Source organism: Pinus tabuliformis, chromosome 6 (assembly GCF_031772625.1).
Source record: "Pinus tabuliformis cultivar Carrire ecotype Pingquan chromosome 6, CPIR1, whole genome shotgun sequence".
In the NCBI taxonomy this organism is placed as follows: Eukaryota; Viridiplantae; Streptophyta; class Pinopsida; order Pinales; family Pinaceae; genus Pinus; species Pinus tabuliformis.
In genome coordinates, this window is record NC_142292.1 from 347972888 (window position 1) to 347985248 (window position 12361).

Genomic DNA, 12361 nt, shown 5'->3' on the forward strand with positions numbered 1-12361 from the left:
TTGGTAACAGCTACTAAACAACCCTTTCATACATCAAGCAACCCTCAAGCTATAGAACCAAAACTTACTCGGCTCATGCGACAAACTCTGTCCATTTGCTCCATTTGCAATCAAACAAGATTTGATTCTTGAATGAATAAACGTAGCATTATAGGCTTCAAAATCCATTTTGGAAAGATTTATGTTTCATCCTGGCAGCAATATCTATAAGGATGGGAGTGCAAGGACTGGCTAGTAATGCCATAGCATAGATTGAAATTTCAACTGGTATATTTGGTGTCACAAATTAAGGTTTCTGTTCTGTCCAATCACAGTTGTCTACAATTTTTCCACAATTTTTCCAGACCCTTTTCCAATTATCTTCCCAAAAGATCCCTTGGCTGAGATTCCTTTGAAACTGCTGCTCCCCTCACTGAAACTCTTAGATTGTCTTTGGGAGGGACAACCACTAGTTGTGTTATGCTACTGTGATAGAAAGGGCAAGCTGGAGGAGGATAATATGTTGTGGTAGGATTAGGTTTATTGTGACAACATAGTGTTAGAGTGCAGAGGGCACACATTTGATGCCCACAATCTTAAACTTCAATGGTACACAATTGATCAAAGCAAATGCAGCAAACCTCATATTCACTAGCATCAGAAAAATTATCTTCAATGTCATCTTCTTGATCAGTGGAAGAAGACACTGAAGAGGCAGCTCCAAACGGAATGCTTTTCTCCCTGGCTCGATTGGCCTCCATAAGGGCCTTTTCTAACAAGAGCTTAGCCTTTGGATTGAGTTGATTATGAATTTCCATGGTGTAGGCCAAACTAATGGTTCTGCAGAACTAGGATTCAGTAAGGTTGCACAAGCAGAGTGTTTGTACTTAAGAGCTACCGCATATGGGATGCATCCAGACGCATCTCGTTGAATGTAGTCAACACCCCAAGCCAACAATTCTCGCACAGAATCCAAGCAGCCTCCTCGAGCAGCAAGGTGCAGAGGCGTGATCCCTGGTCGTCCATGAGCTCCAGTGGTTGCACAAACTAAAGCCCCATTTCTCAACAGCAACTTAACAACCCCTGCATGTTTCATTCGGGTCGCAAGGTGTAATGAAGTGGCTCCAACCCCATCTCTCACATCTACAAACCAAACAAATTCCCAAGATTCTGCAACGGGGGTAGACTGGGCAGTTGAGAGAATATCTTACAAGCAATTAGCGTGGCCATAGTTTGTAGCATAGTGCAAGCAAGTTCTCCAATGAAATGAGTCAAATAGCAATATATTTGCACCAGCTTGAAGAAGCCTCTCAATGCAGGAAACCTTCCCATACATGGCGACCATCATTAGAGGAGTCTTTTTATTGCAACTCGGTGCATCAAGATGCAAATTCTGGTCCAACAGATATGACAGGACATCAATCTGGTCATTTGTAGCAACAATATGCAATGGAGACATATTTTCATAGATGGTGGTCTCTAAGATCAAATGGGGCTCTCGCTCAAGAGAAACCTCCTCCCTTTGCAAATCCCCTTGTTGGATGGCAGAGAAGAAGGCATGTTCATTGGAGACACTACAGCTCAGAGCCTGACCCATTTATTACCAAATCTTGCCTATTGAATCCCCAATGCCCTGAGCCCCTTATCAACACCTCTCAAGCATTTGAATCCTGAAAAATCTAACTCGAGACTCTTGAAACCAATCGTGTAATCAATCAATCAATCAGTGAATCCCATCTCTGTTGCATCAGCAAAAGACAAATCCACTAAAAGAACAAATACCCAGCTACAACAGGTTTCTAAACATGCATAAAAAATGATACTATCTATCTGCCAAGTTCCATGTACAAATAGTTTGACATCCACTTACGACTAGAAAGCAATCCAAAGTAGTATGGATTATTTTAAGTTCAAAGGTCTCATGAGCTACTATACTACAGATTCCATTATTCTTTTGTCAAACTGCAAACCTCTATAAACAATGTAACCAGTGAAAATACTAACTAGTTAAAAACAGAAAATTGAAAATTAGTGCGCACATGATGCAGAATACCAGCTCCTATGTAGAATGAATTTAGGTAAATTTTCACCAAGAAATCGTGCCACAAAATTAATTACTGTGGAGAATTCAATGAGGATCAAAGAATTAAAGGGAGCTTTGTCTCTGTTTCATTTCCCAGGTCCTAATGCAACTTCAGAACTAAATTGGAAAACGAGAGTAAAAATAGCTTTAGATGCAACACAAGGTAGTTTTTTCATGTCCTCTTTTCTGTGATGTACTTTATAAAAATTTAAACGTCGGTAGATGTCTACTCTATGCTTCAAAAGGAAAACGACATATTTTTCATGCAATTTCTTATGTAGATTTCTACTTTTATCTCTTAAAGGGAATTAATGCATAACAATATCTCCATTTTTATTCAAAGGATTGGAATACATGCACGTAGATTGTACCCCGAAGATTATTCACAGGGATGTGAAAACAACGAACATTCTTCTAGACAACAATTTAAAAGGAAACCTTGGTGACTTTGGTCTTTCAAAGGTATGGATTGATGAGGAGGATGGGGAGCCTTCTCATGTTACCACTATAGTGAAAGGAACTGCAGGATACCTTGATCCAGAGTATATCATACACATAACTTGTACCCTCTTTACAATAATAGTGATGGTGAAGGAATTGTATTTGTTGTAGAATCTGAATTTTTCATTTTTCTTGCCATTCTTAGCTCATATTTTCTTTCGGTTTTGTTTAACAGGTATTTTAGCACTCAAAGGTTGACTGAGAAGAGTGATGTGTATAGTTTTGGAGTAGTTTTGTTAGAGATCATGTGCGGTATTACTTCCATCTAAGAAACATCATTGTGGGTCATACAGATAAAATAAGGGTTTTCATATGATGTTAGAGTTGGATCTGTCTCTGCAAAGGACAAAAGTGGGAGTTGGATCTTCATCCTCGTAGCAATATCTATAAGTATGGGAGTGCAAGGACTGGCTAGTAATGCCATATCATAGGTTGAAATTTCAACTGGTATATTTGGCATCACAAATCAAGGTTTTTGTTCCATCCAATCACTGTTGTCCACAATTTTTCCAGACCTTTTTCCACTTATCTTCCCAAAAGATCCCTTGGTTGAGATTCCTTTGAAACTGTTGCTCCCCTCACTAAAACTCTTAGATTGTCTTGGCTTGTTGGTCTTTGAAGAATCATTGTTCGTGCAACTCTCTTTGGGAGGGACAAGCACTAGTTGTGCTATGCTACTGTGACAGAAAGGGAAAGCTAGAGGAGGAGAATATGTTGTGGTAGGATTAGGTTTATTGTGAAAACACAGTGCTAGAGTGCAGAGGGCACACATTTGATGCCCACAGTCCTAAACTTCAATGGTACACAATTGATCAAAGCAAATGCAACAAACCTATTCACTAGCCTGCATATTGGCACAAACAAAGACAATCAATCAGTTGCAATGATAGTCACTTGACATTTAAAGAAAATAGATAACCTGTACAACTTCTTAGTCTGATATTTTACCAAGTTCTAACCAAACAATATACATTTGAGATTAGAAGAAAGAACGCACATCATAAATATTATCTTCAATGTTATCTTCTTGATCAGTGGAAAAAGACACTAAAGAGGCAACTCCAAACATGATGTTTTTCTCCCTTGCTCGATTGGCCTCCATAAGGGCCTTTTCCAACAAGATCTTAGCCTCTGGATTGAGTTGACTTATGAATTTCCACAATGTAGGCCAAACCAATGGTTCTACAGAACTGGGATTTAGTAAGGCTGCATAGGTAGAGTATTTGTACTTAAGGGCTACCGCATATGGGATGCGTCTGCCAAGTAAAACACATTAATCAATAGTCTACGGAAATCTCTTGGTAAATTCTCTCTTTTTATCTCCTATTACAGTAGTCCTATTTGTAACAAACTAAACATATAATAAAGTTTGAGTAAACAGGAGGAATGAAGTTATGCCCTCAGAGAGAGTTAAGGGAGTTCTCACCTAGATGCATCTCGTTGAATGCGGTCAGCACCCCAAGCCAACAATTCTCGCACAGAATCCAAGCAGCCTCCTCGAGCAGTAAGGTGTAGAGGCTTGCTCCCTGGTCGTCTATAAGGGAAAAAACATACAAATAAGGGTGGGTTTGATTAAATCTTGAGGCGGAAGGCACCTTGCCTATTCAGTCACAAACAACAAAAATACAAAGTTTCCTTTCAAGTTCGGATAGAGCACATGTTGTTCAAGAAAGAAAGATCCATTTGACACAAATTTTCAAGAAAAAAACCCAATTTTCACGAAAGAGGCACACATGTTATTAAAATGAAGAGCAATATTTCAGATGTGACAACTATGGTTTCAATGATACAAAGAAACTAATTACAAAATTGGGTGTCTCTATCTCTTACCCATGAGCTCCAGTGGTTGCGCAAACTAAAGCCCCATTTCTCAACAGCAACTGAACAACCCCTGCATGTTTCATTCGGGCTGCAAGGTATAATGAAGTGGCTCCAACCCCATCTCTCACATTTACAAACCGGGAAAATCCCCAAGAGTCTGCAATGGGAGTAGAATCAGCGGTCAACACCCCAAGCCAACAATTCTCGCACAGAATCCAAGCAGCCTCCTCGAGTAACAAGGTGTAGAGGCATGCTCCCTGGTCATCTGTAAGGGAAAAAAACATAGAAACAAGGGTGGGTTTGATTAAATCTTGAGGTGGAAGGCACCTTGTCTATTCAGTCACAAACAACAAAAATACAAAGTTGACAATATTTCCTTTCAAGTTCTGATAGAGCACATGTTGTTCAGGAAAGAAAGATCCATTTGGCACAAATTTTCAAGAAAAAACCCAATTTTCATGAAAGAGGCAAACATGTTATTAAAATGAAGAGAAATATTTCAGATGTGAGAAATATGGTTTCGATGATACAAAGAAACTAATTACGAAACTGGGTGTCTCTATCTCTTACCCATGAGCTCCAGTTGTTGTGCAAACTAAAGCCCCATTTCTCAACAGCAATTGAACAACTCCTGCATGTTTCATTCAGGTCGCAAGGTGTAATGAAGTGGCTCCAACCCCATCTCTCGCATTTACAAACTGGGAAAATCCCCAAGAGTTTGCAACAGGAGTAGACTATGCAGCTGAGAGAATGGCTTCCAAGCAATTAGTGTGCCCATAGTTTGCAGCATAGTGCAAGCAAGTTCTCTGATGCAACAAGTCAAACAACAATATATTTGCACCAGCTTGCAGAAGCCTCTCAATGCAGGAAATCTTCCCATACATGGTGACCATCATGAGAGGAGTCTGTTTGTTGTGACTCAGGGCATCAGGATGCAACAATTCTCGCACAGAATCCAAGCAGCCTCCTCGAGCAGCAAGGTGCAGAGGCATGCTCCCTGGTCGTCTGTAAGGGAAAAAACATACAAACAAGGGTGAGTTTGTTTAAATCTTGAGGCGGTGTGAACCTTGCCTATTCAGTCACAAACAACAAAAATACAAAGTTGACATAATTTCCTTTCAAGAGAGCAGCCTCCGCCCTTTGCAAATCCCCTTGTTGGATGACAGAGAAGAAGGCATGTTCATTGGAGACACTATAGCTAAGAGTTTGACCCATTTATTACCAAATCTTGCCCGTTGAATCCCCAATGCCCTGAGCCCCTTATCAACACCTCTAAGGCATTTGAATCCTGAAAAATCTAACTCGGGAGTCTCAAATAACTTACCAGACAACCTTGAGAAAAGTTTCACCTTGCTTGTAGAATCTCGGTCCGTGGAATACCATGGTGAAGGTGTAGAATATTTGTTCGTGGAATACCATGGTGGAGGTGTCGAATGAGACATTTCATGTACACCAAACCCTCTTAGGCCGCGATAAGTAAAATAAAAAGATTAAGTTTCTATTGTTATTGTTTCAGTTATAACCAATTTTTTTATTAACGGTGGCAAACATTTTAATCGTCTAACATCAAATCAGACAAATCATAGTAAGACAGGTAAGACAAGAGAGGAGTTGATTTCAGAGGGGAATGCCTTACGGCATAACTAGAGTTTGAGCAAAATTATCTAAAAATATACTAGAAAATAATAGAAACTTAAAACTATATTATTCCAAAATTATCATATTTAAATAAATTCGCTTTCATCTTATAAGGTTCAACAATGATGTGTGTTGCTATGACTATGATGTAAGCTTATTATAACATCATTGAGCACCAAGATTTTTTATCATCATTATAAATCTAGTAACAAATTAATAAATGTGATATAGTCTTGAATCTAGATTTGAAAGCATTTAATTTCAATTTTTTGTTAAGATAAAATAAAAAATATGGATGTAAATACAACATGTAATTAGCTATATGAAATGATCATCACCATAAAGGTGAAAGTGATATTAGTAGTGGTATTTTTTTTCCTGTGGAAAAAGTCGTAATTTCCATTAATAAAGATGAAAATTATATTCTGTATATGCACAAACATTACTTTGATATGGCACTGCCTATCCAACCAAAAATGAAAGAAACTGTGCATTCCTCATCGCAAGGAGTTCATGTAATTCAAAAACACTTATAATTTAAACTGTCTATCCTCTTCTTAGAGGGATAAATAGTAACCGATGACTATTTATAATATAACAAAATTATAAGGATTATCATCAAAACTGAGTAAAAACTGTTTTATTTCCATGCTTCTGTTATAGTGCTTCAGGGTCTACAAATGCCCTGTGATTAGTAGTGGTATTATATATTATATCTTTCATAATAATATAAGAACAAGAGTTGCATGCAACAAATGTCTCCGAGGTTTGTAAATATTGCAAGCTAAAATAAAAATAAAAAATTAAAGATAGTTAGCAAGTGGAGTTATATTCTATTCCATTTAATTTACTATTTTTATTTTGGGTGTACTAAATAAAAGAACACATAGTATTACACATAGATATTTGGACTCTCGAATCCTTATTTAATAGTTGTTCATTTATTATTAATGTTTGCAATATCTGGTTGTGTTGTCGAGGATTTTGGAAGTCATACCCCTAAATTTTAATGTGTAAAAACTTGATATCTATGTTAAGGGTCAAACTTGTAGTGCTTATGGTTGCAAGAAACACTTAAAAAAGTTCAAATATGAGCATTCAAAGAAGTTCACTATGTTGGATCAAGAAAATATTAATAATTTAGTGTTAGTTCATTAGAATCTTCCATATTTGGAACCATAATTAGAGGCAATGGAGATGTTGAAGAAATTGGGTTAGTTGAGGTCAATCCAACATCTCATTGGATCATTGAGTGTAACAACCCTGGTGAAAATTCCATGTAATAATAAAGGCAAAATAATAACAACGGTTATGGGACACTTATTCCAAGCTGAATGTTGGGACAAAACATCCTAGTGTGGGTGTTCATTTGGTTTATTATGGCTAAGGAAATTGGCAAAGGAAATGGAAAAGGCTTTGGAAAGGCATGAGGCATTAATTATCATTTTATTTATGAAAATAATGGAAATTAGTAGAAAAAGAAAGAGAAAGGTCACAGGTTTCCTGTGAGGAGGAAAATGAAGAAAATAAAGACCTCATTAATAAAAAGGTTTCTGAGGATCAGTTGGTACCTTTTGTTAGTTCAGTTTTGGAGCTCTCTCTTTATTCTTTGTCTCTCACACACTCTTGGACACTTAGATTTTTCTTGGAACACTTCAGCATTGGATCAAGAAAATTAAAGAAGGCAAAGGAAAGCAAGGATCAAGCAAGGAAGAGCAGGATCTAACAACTACAACGAGATTATTTGAAGGTATCGATTTTCATGTGTGATTTCCTTGCTAGTTTTGGAATGCATGGTTATGCATGTGTGTTCTTGGTTCTCTTGTTGTCATTGGCATGGGTTTTTCTAGGTGTGACAATGTTTTTTAGCCTAGCCTTTCCATTTCTGGATAGCCTTGGTGTGATGGGGTTCTCATGTTTGGTTGAGTTGGATTTCCAAATGGATTTGAAACTGAGTGAGGTGGATCTCTGAAAGAAAGAACACATGGCCTAGTGATCCTTGAATCATATTGTGGATTGTAGTAAAGCCTTGGCCTAGTAACCCCTGAACTGGACTGTGGGTTGCAATACAGCCAGATTTTGGGTTGCCTCAGTGGGCCTAAGAATCCTTGACTGATAAATGGAGGGATATATGGTAAATCCTAGAGGTGGGTTCCCTTGATCAGGCCTAAGAATCATTGGTTGGTGAATGGCAGGATATACAGTAAATCCTGGAGGGTGGTGTCTCGATTATGGCCTAGTGATCTCTGAATCAGACTGTGGATTGTGGTAAATCCTAGAGACTAGGAGACAGTAAAATTCCTCACGATGTAGGTGGAGAAATCCAGTAGCATCCATGCTTATTTGGTTTTTTTTTTTTGTTATGATTCCCACATTCATGCTTGGAATATGGAATGGGGGTGATTGGCTGAAAGAAATATTTGGTTCAGCCAATCTATGGTCGGGTGGTTCGTGGAAGTCCCAAACCCAGTTGGATTTTTCATTCATTAATAAGAGTTCCTTCTCCTTGGTATTTCATGTGTAAATGTATTGGGTTATATGTGGATTCTATGGTTGTTGTATCCTTATTATTTATGTTGTTTATATGTTGGTTATGAGCGTGTTTTATGACAGTGATGATGTATGGCTCTCATCATGTTTTGATTTATAAATGAATGAATAATGAATATATGACCTAATAGATGATAATGCAGCTAATGTGATAAGGCATCAATTCTTCTTAGTGATGTTTAGATAAGTATGAGACTCTTGTGCTCAGATCTATTTTATGACTTGTAGAATGCATATTTGTGATATGTTTGAAGAAATGTCTGTCATGGATCGTAGGGGTTTAGTCAAGTATTTACTCAAGTATTTGCATTTGTATCATTGTTTCAATGTTACTTTTAATTTCTGGAAGTTTCATGAAGTTTTGGGCAGTGGCCTGATACCTGGCCCTGAAAAAGTGGCATAGAATTCAGGGTCGTTGGCTCTAAACTAGCTGAAAAAGACCCCAATCACTTGCATGCCCTTGTTGTGAGAGTAACTAGAGGGCCCCAGTCGCATGCATGCCCATGTCATGGGAGCAACTGAGGCTCTAGGTTGTCTCAGGGGTTGATCACCTGGAAGGGTTGGTTGGCTCCTTAGGGTTATGTAGCATGTGTAGAAGGTCAGATTGGTTGTGTTGTGTCAGTTCCATTTCCTTAACTAAACATGGGGAGTTGAATAAGATCATAGTAGTCTCTCGTCACATGTTTACCCCAGTGGACCAGTTAACTTGGGTAAATGTGGTAGGAGGGTGTTACAGAGGGGTATCAAAACATGGTTCACCCCTTGGACTAGATGGGCGGCGTGTTGGTCATGCATTCATATCGGTGGCATATGTGTTCTCTATGCTTGTGGTTTATGTGCTTGTTGAATATGCATGGTGTTAGTCATGGTTGTAGTGGTGTCACCATGTGAAAGTTGATGGTGTTGATGTTGGATGTGTTTATCATGAGTATAGGTCGGTTATGCACATTAGTGTTTGTATGTATCGAGTATGCATGTATGTCTTACATATGTTTATTATGTACACATTGACATGGTTTTAGTTGTCATGCATGAGGTCATGATGGGTGGTTGATATGGTCATGCATTGATGACTAAAATATGGTTAGGATGACATCTATATGTTGTTATGATTATATTTATACATGTATTGCGCTAATATGGTTGATCTTGCAGATGAGATATCCTCCTCGAACTATATTGAGGTTTTCTTATTATGTTTATATTTTGGTTTAGCTGACATGATATACTTTGAAAGAAGAAAACAACAAAGATGACTAGCAAGATGGTAGACTACAGTTCCTGAGACTCTCCTTATGGATCAGATGAGCAATGTGGTGTTGGGCATTCTTTCGACTTAGCAGACACATTGAGAATCTTGAAGGAAGAATTAAGGATTTACAAGGCAGATAATGACATAATCATGCAGGCACAAGAGAAACAAGTAGAAGTCAATGTGGTAATCCTTTAGAGTTTGTTAGAATTGCAGAGAAAGGGACCACTTCAGATCAACCATGGATAGGAGAACAAAACAAATGGGGCATATGATAGTAGATCTCATGGTGGGCACAGGTTGGATAGGGATGACATGGTTAGAGATGGCAGGTTCTTGGATACTTCAGATAGGAGAGGTGATAGACACAGGTACTATTCTAGTTCTGGTTTTGACAAGCACAATTATCGTCATCGTTATCGCCGTTACAGGAGTGATAGGGGATATTTTTCGGATGAGTTTAAGAAAGCTAGGCCACCTACTTTTGATGGATATTTGAAGAAGCTAGAGGATGCAAAGGCTTGGTTACTTGGGATGAAGAAGTTATTTGAACTACATGAGTACACAGAGAATATGAAGGTCAGAGTAGATATCTTCAACCTCAAAGGGAAAGCAAACATCTGGTGGGATGATGTAAGATAGGTCAGAGACATCAGGACAAAAGACTTGAGTTGGCATGAATTCAAGAAACTCTTTAGGAATAAATACTTGTTAGAAAGGTACTACGATAGCAAATCCAAGGAATTCTATGAGCTCAAAATGGGATCGATGACAAATGAGGAGTATACGACCAAGTTCTTGGAGCTTTCGAGGTATGTACCATATCTTAAGGATGAGAAAACTAAAGTTCAGATATTTGTCAGTGGATTTCCATTATAATTTAGAGATCGGATTGAGTAGGATGAGCCTCGGTCACTTGAGGAGGTTATTGGGAAATTGAAGCATTATTATGAATAGTCAAAGCATAAGAAAATATCTCAGCAAGTAAGGAAAGGGAAAGGTAAAGGTAAAGGTAAAGCTTCCTCACTTGAGATTCCTCACAAATTTGGCCTCTTCTTCATCTGATTCACTGCATGAGTTAGGATGCTCATCCTTGCACTTATTTTCTTGCACTTCTTTTCTACTTTGAAGGTTGATTCTTTGGCTGCAAACTTTCCCTTATAACTCCTCGTCTCATAGGTAGTGAGTATTCCAAGGATTTGATTTAGAGAGAGAGGGATCAGATTTGGTATTTCTTCAATGGTTGATACCTTGGGATTAAACCTCTCCAGAAGAGATCTTAGCACTTTTTGACCTACCACCTCTTCATCCATTTTCTCATCAAGTCCTCTTATGGTGTTCACAACTTCATCAACTCTTAAAAAATACTTTGCAATCTCTTCATCACCATGCATGCTCAAAGATTCAAATTGCATCCTAAAGCCTTGGAATTTAGCTTTCTTTACCTTGTTGTCTCCTTCATAATAGTTTCTCATCTTCTCCCAGTGATCCAGGTGGCTCCAGAAATGCTCAGATTTAGAAGTGGCTTCAGAATAACTCAAAAATAAAAATTGTCGGATCGAAGCAAAATCAGGACTAGATCAAAGTGCTCGTCACCCTGATTCCAACGGTGTGAATGACACTCAAATTCGAGCTCATATGGTCGAGTTATTCACGGTCAAACTTGGGCAAGTGGCAGGGTTAACGAGGCAACAAATTGACCGAGACCCGACTCATGGAATCTGGTCACCAGAATGAGCGAATATGTTAGGTACTTAATTTTCCCAATAACCCTTATTTTTGTCAAAGTTAAAAAGGGTCAGTTGGTTTTATAAGAACCAAAAATTATTAAAATATGGGTGGCGGGTTGCCACCCCCGCCACACCCGACCTTGTAACAGATCATACAAATGGCGCAACGACCAGTGGTCAATGCAAACATTAAACCATATAAATATAACATAGTTGTTATATGGCCCACGACCATTGGAAAACAAAACCATATGTGGAGCCAACGGGGCTCGAACCCGTTGGGCCCACCCCCACCGGACGACCCCATATTTAAACTTAAAACAAAATCCAATGCAAAAAAAGTTTCACCGCTGGTTATGTTAAAAGGTACATTACCACCAACAGATCAGTTAAAAAAATGTTACCAAGTTGGGGGTCGGTGGGGTTTGAACCCTCGACCTCCCAAATCCAATCTTAGCACCTTACCATTGGATCAAACGGTCAACATTGTAATTTCCACCACAACAATTATATATATTTCTTTGCTAACCAGTCAATGGGGGAGAACCGATGGAGGTAGAATTGTGCACGAAGGCCAAGGTGAAATCATGCCCAGTGGAATCTTTCCCAGTCAGAGGAGTGGAACCCTGACACAAGAGAATCTCAAGATGTCGAAAAGATTCCTTGGGAGGTAAATTTTTACAGTGACAAAATTTGATGTGTTTATAGTCATTTTTGCAAGTTTTCTCGCCAGGAGTCCAACCGTGCATTCAGAATCTGCATCTGAGCAGTGGAAATTCAGGTGCCCAGTAGCATAGAATCTTTGAA

General features: G+C 38.5%; 1 protein-coding gene and 1 pseudogene across 1 annotated transcript in view; both read right to left on the minus strand.

The window, feature by feature from the left end:
- Positions 1-318: 318 nt before the first annotated feature.
- On the minus strand, positions 319-1576 carry LOC149258734 (putative E3 ubiquitin-protein ligase XBAT31 pseudogene; annotated as a pseudogene).
- A 1966-nt stretch (positions 1577-3542) lies between these two features.
- LOC149258735 (putative E3 ubiquitin-protein ligase XBAT31) overlaps positions 3543-12361 on the minus strand; it is a 53894-nt gene continuing 45075 nt past the window's right edge. Inside the window, exons 2-5 of the mRNA XM_089430156.1 lie at positions 5123-5389; positions 4394-4564; positions 3990-4097; positions 3543-3819 (exon numbers count right to left, since the gene is read on the minus strand). Of these exons, the coding sequence (XP_089286282.1) occupies positions 3543-3819; positions 3990-4097; positions 4394-4564; positions 5123-5389 (823 nt within the window). The remainder of the gene's footprint in view (positions 3820-3989; positions 4098-4393; positions 4565-5122; positions 5390-12361) is intronic.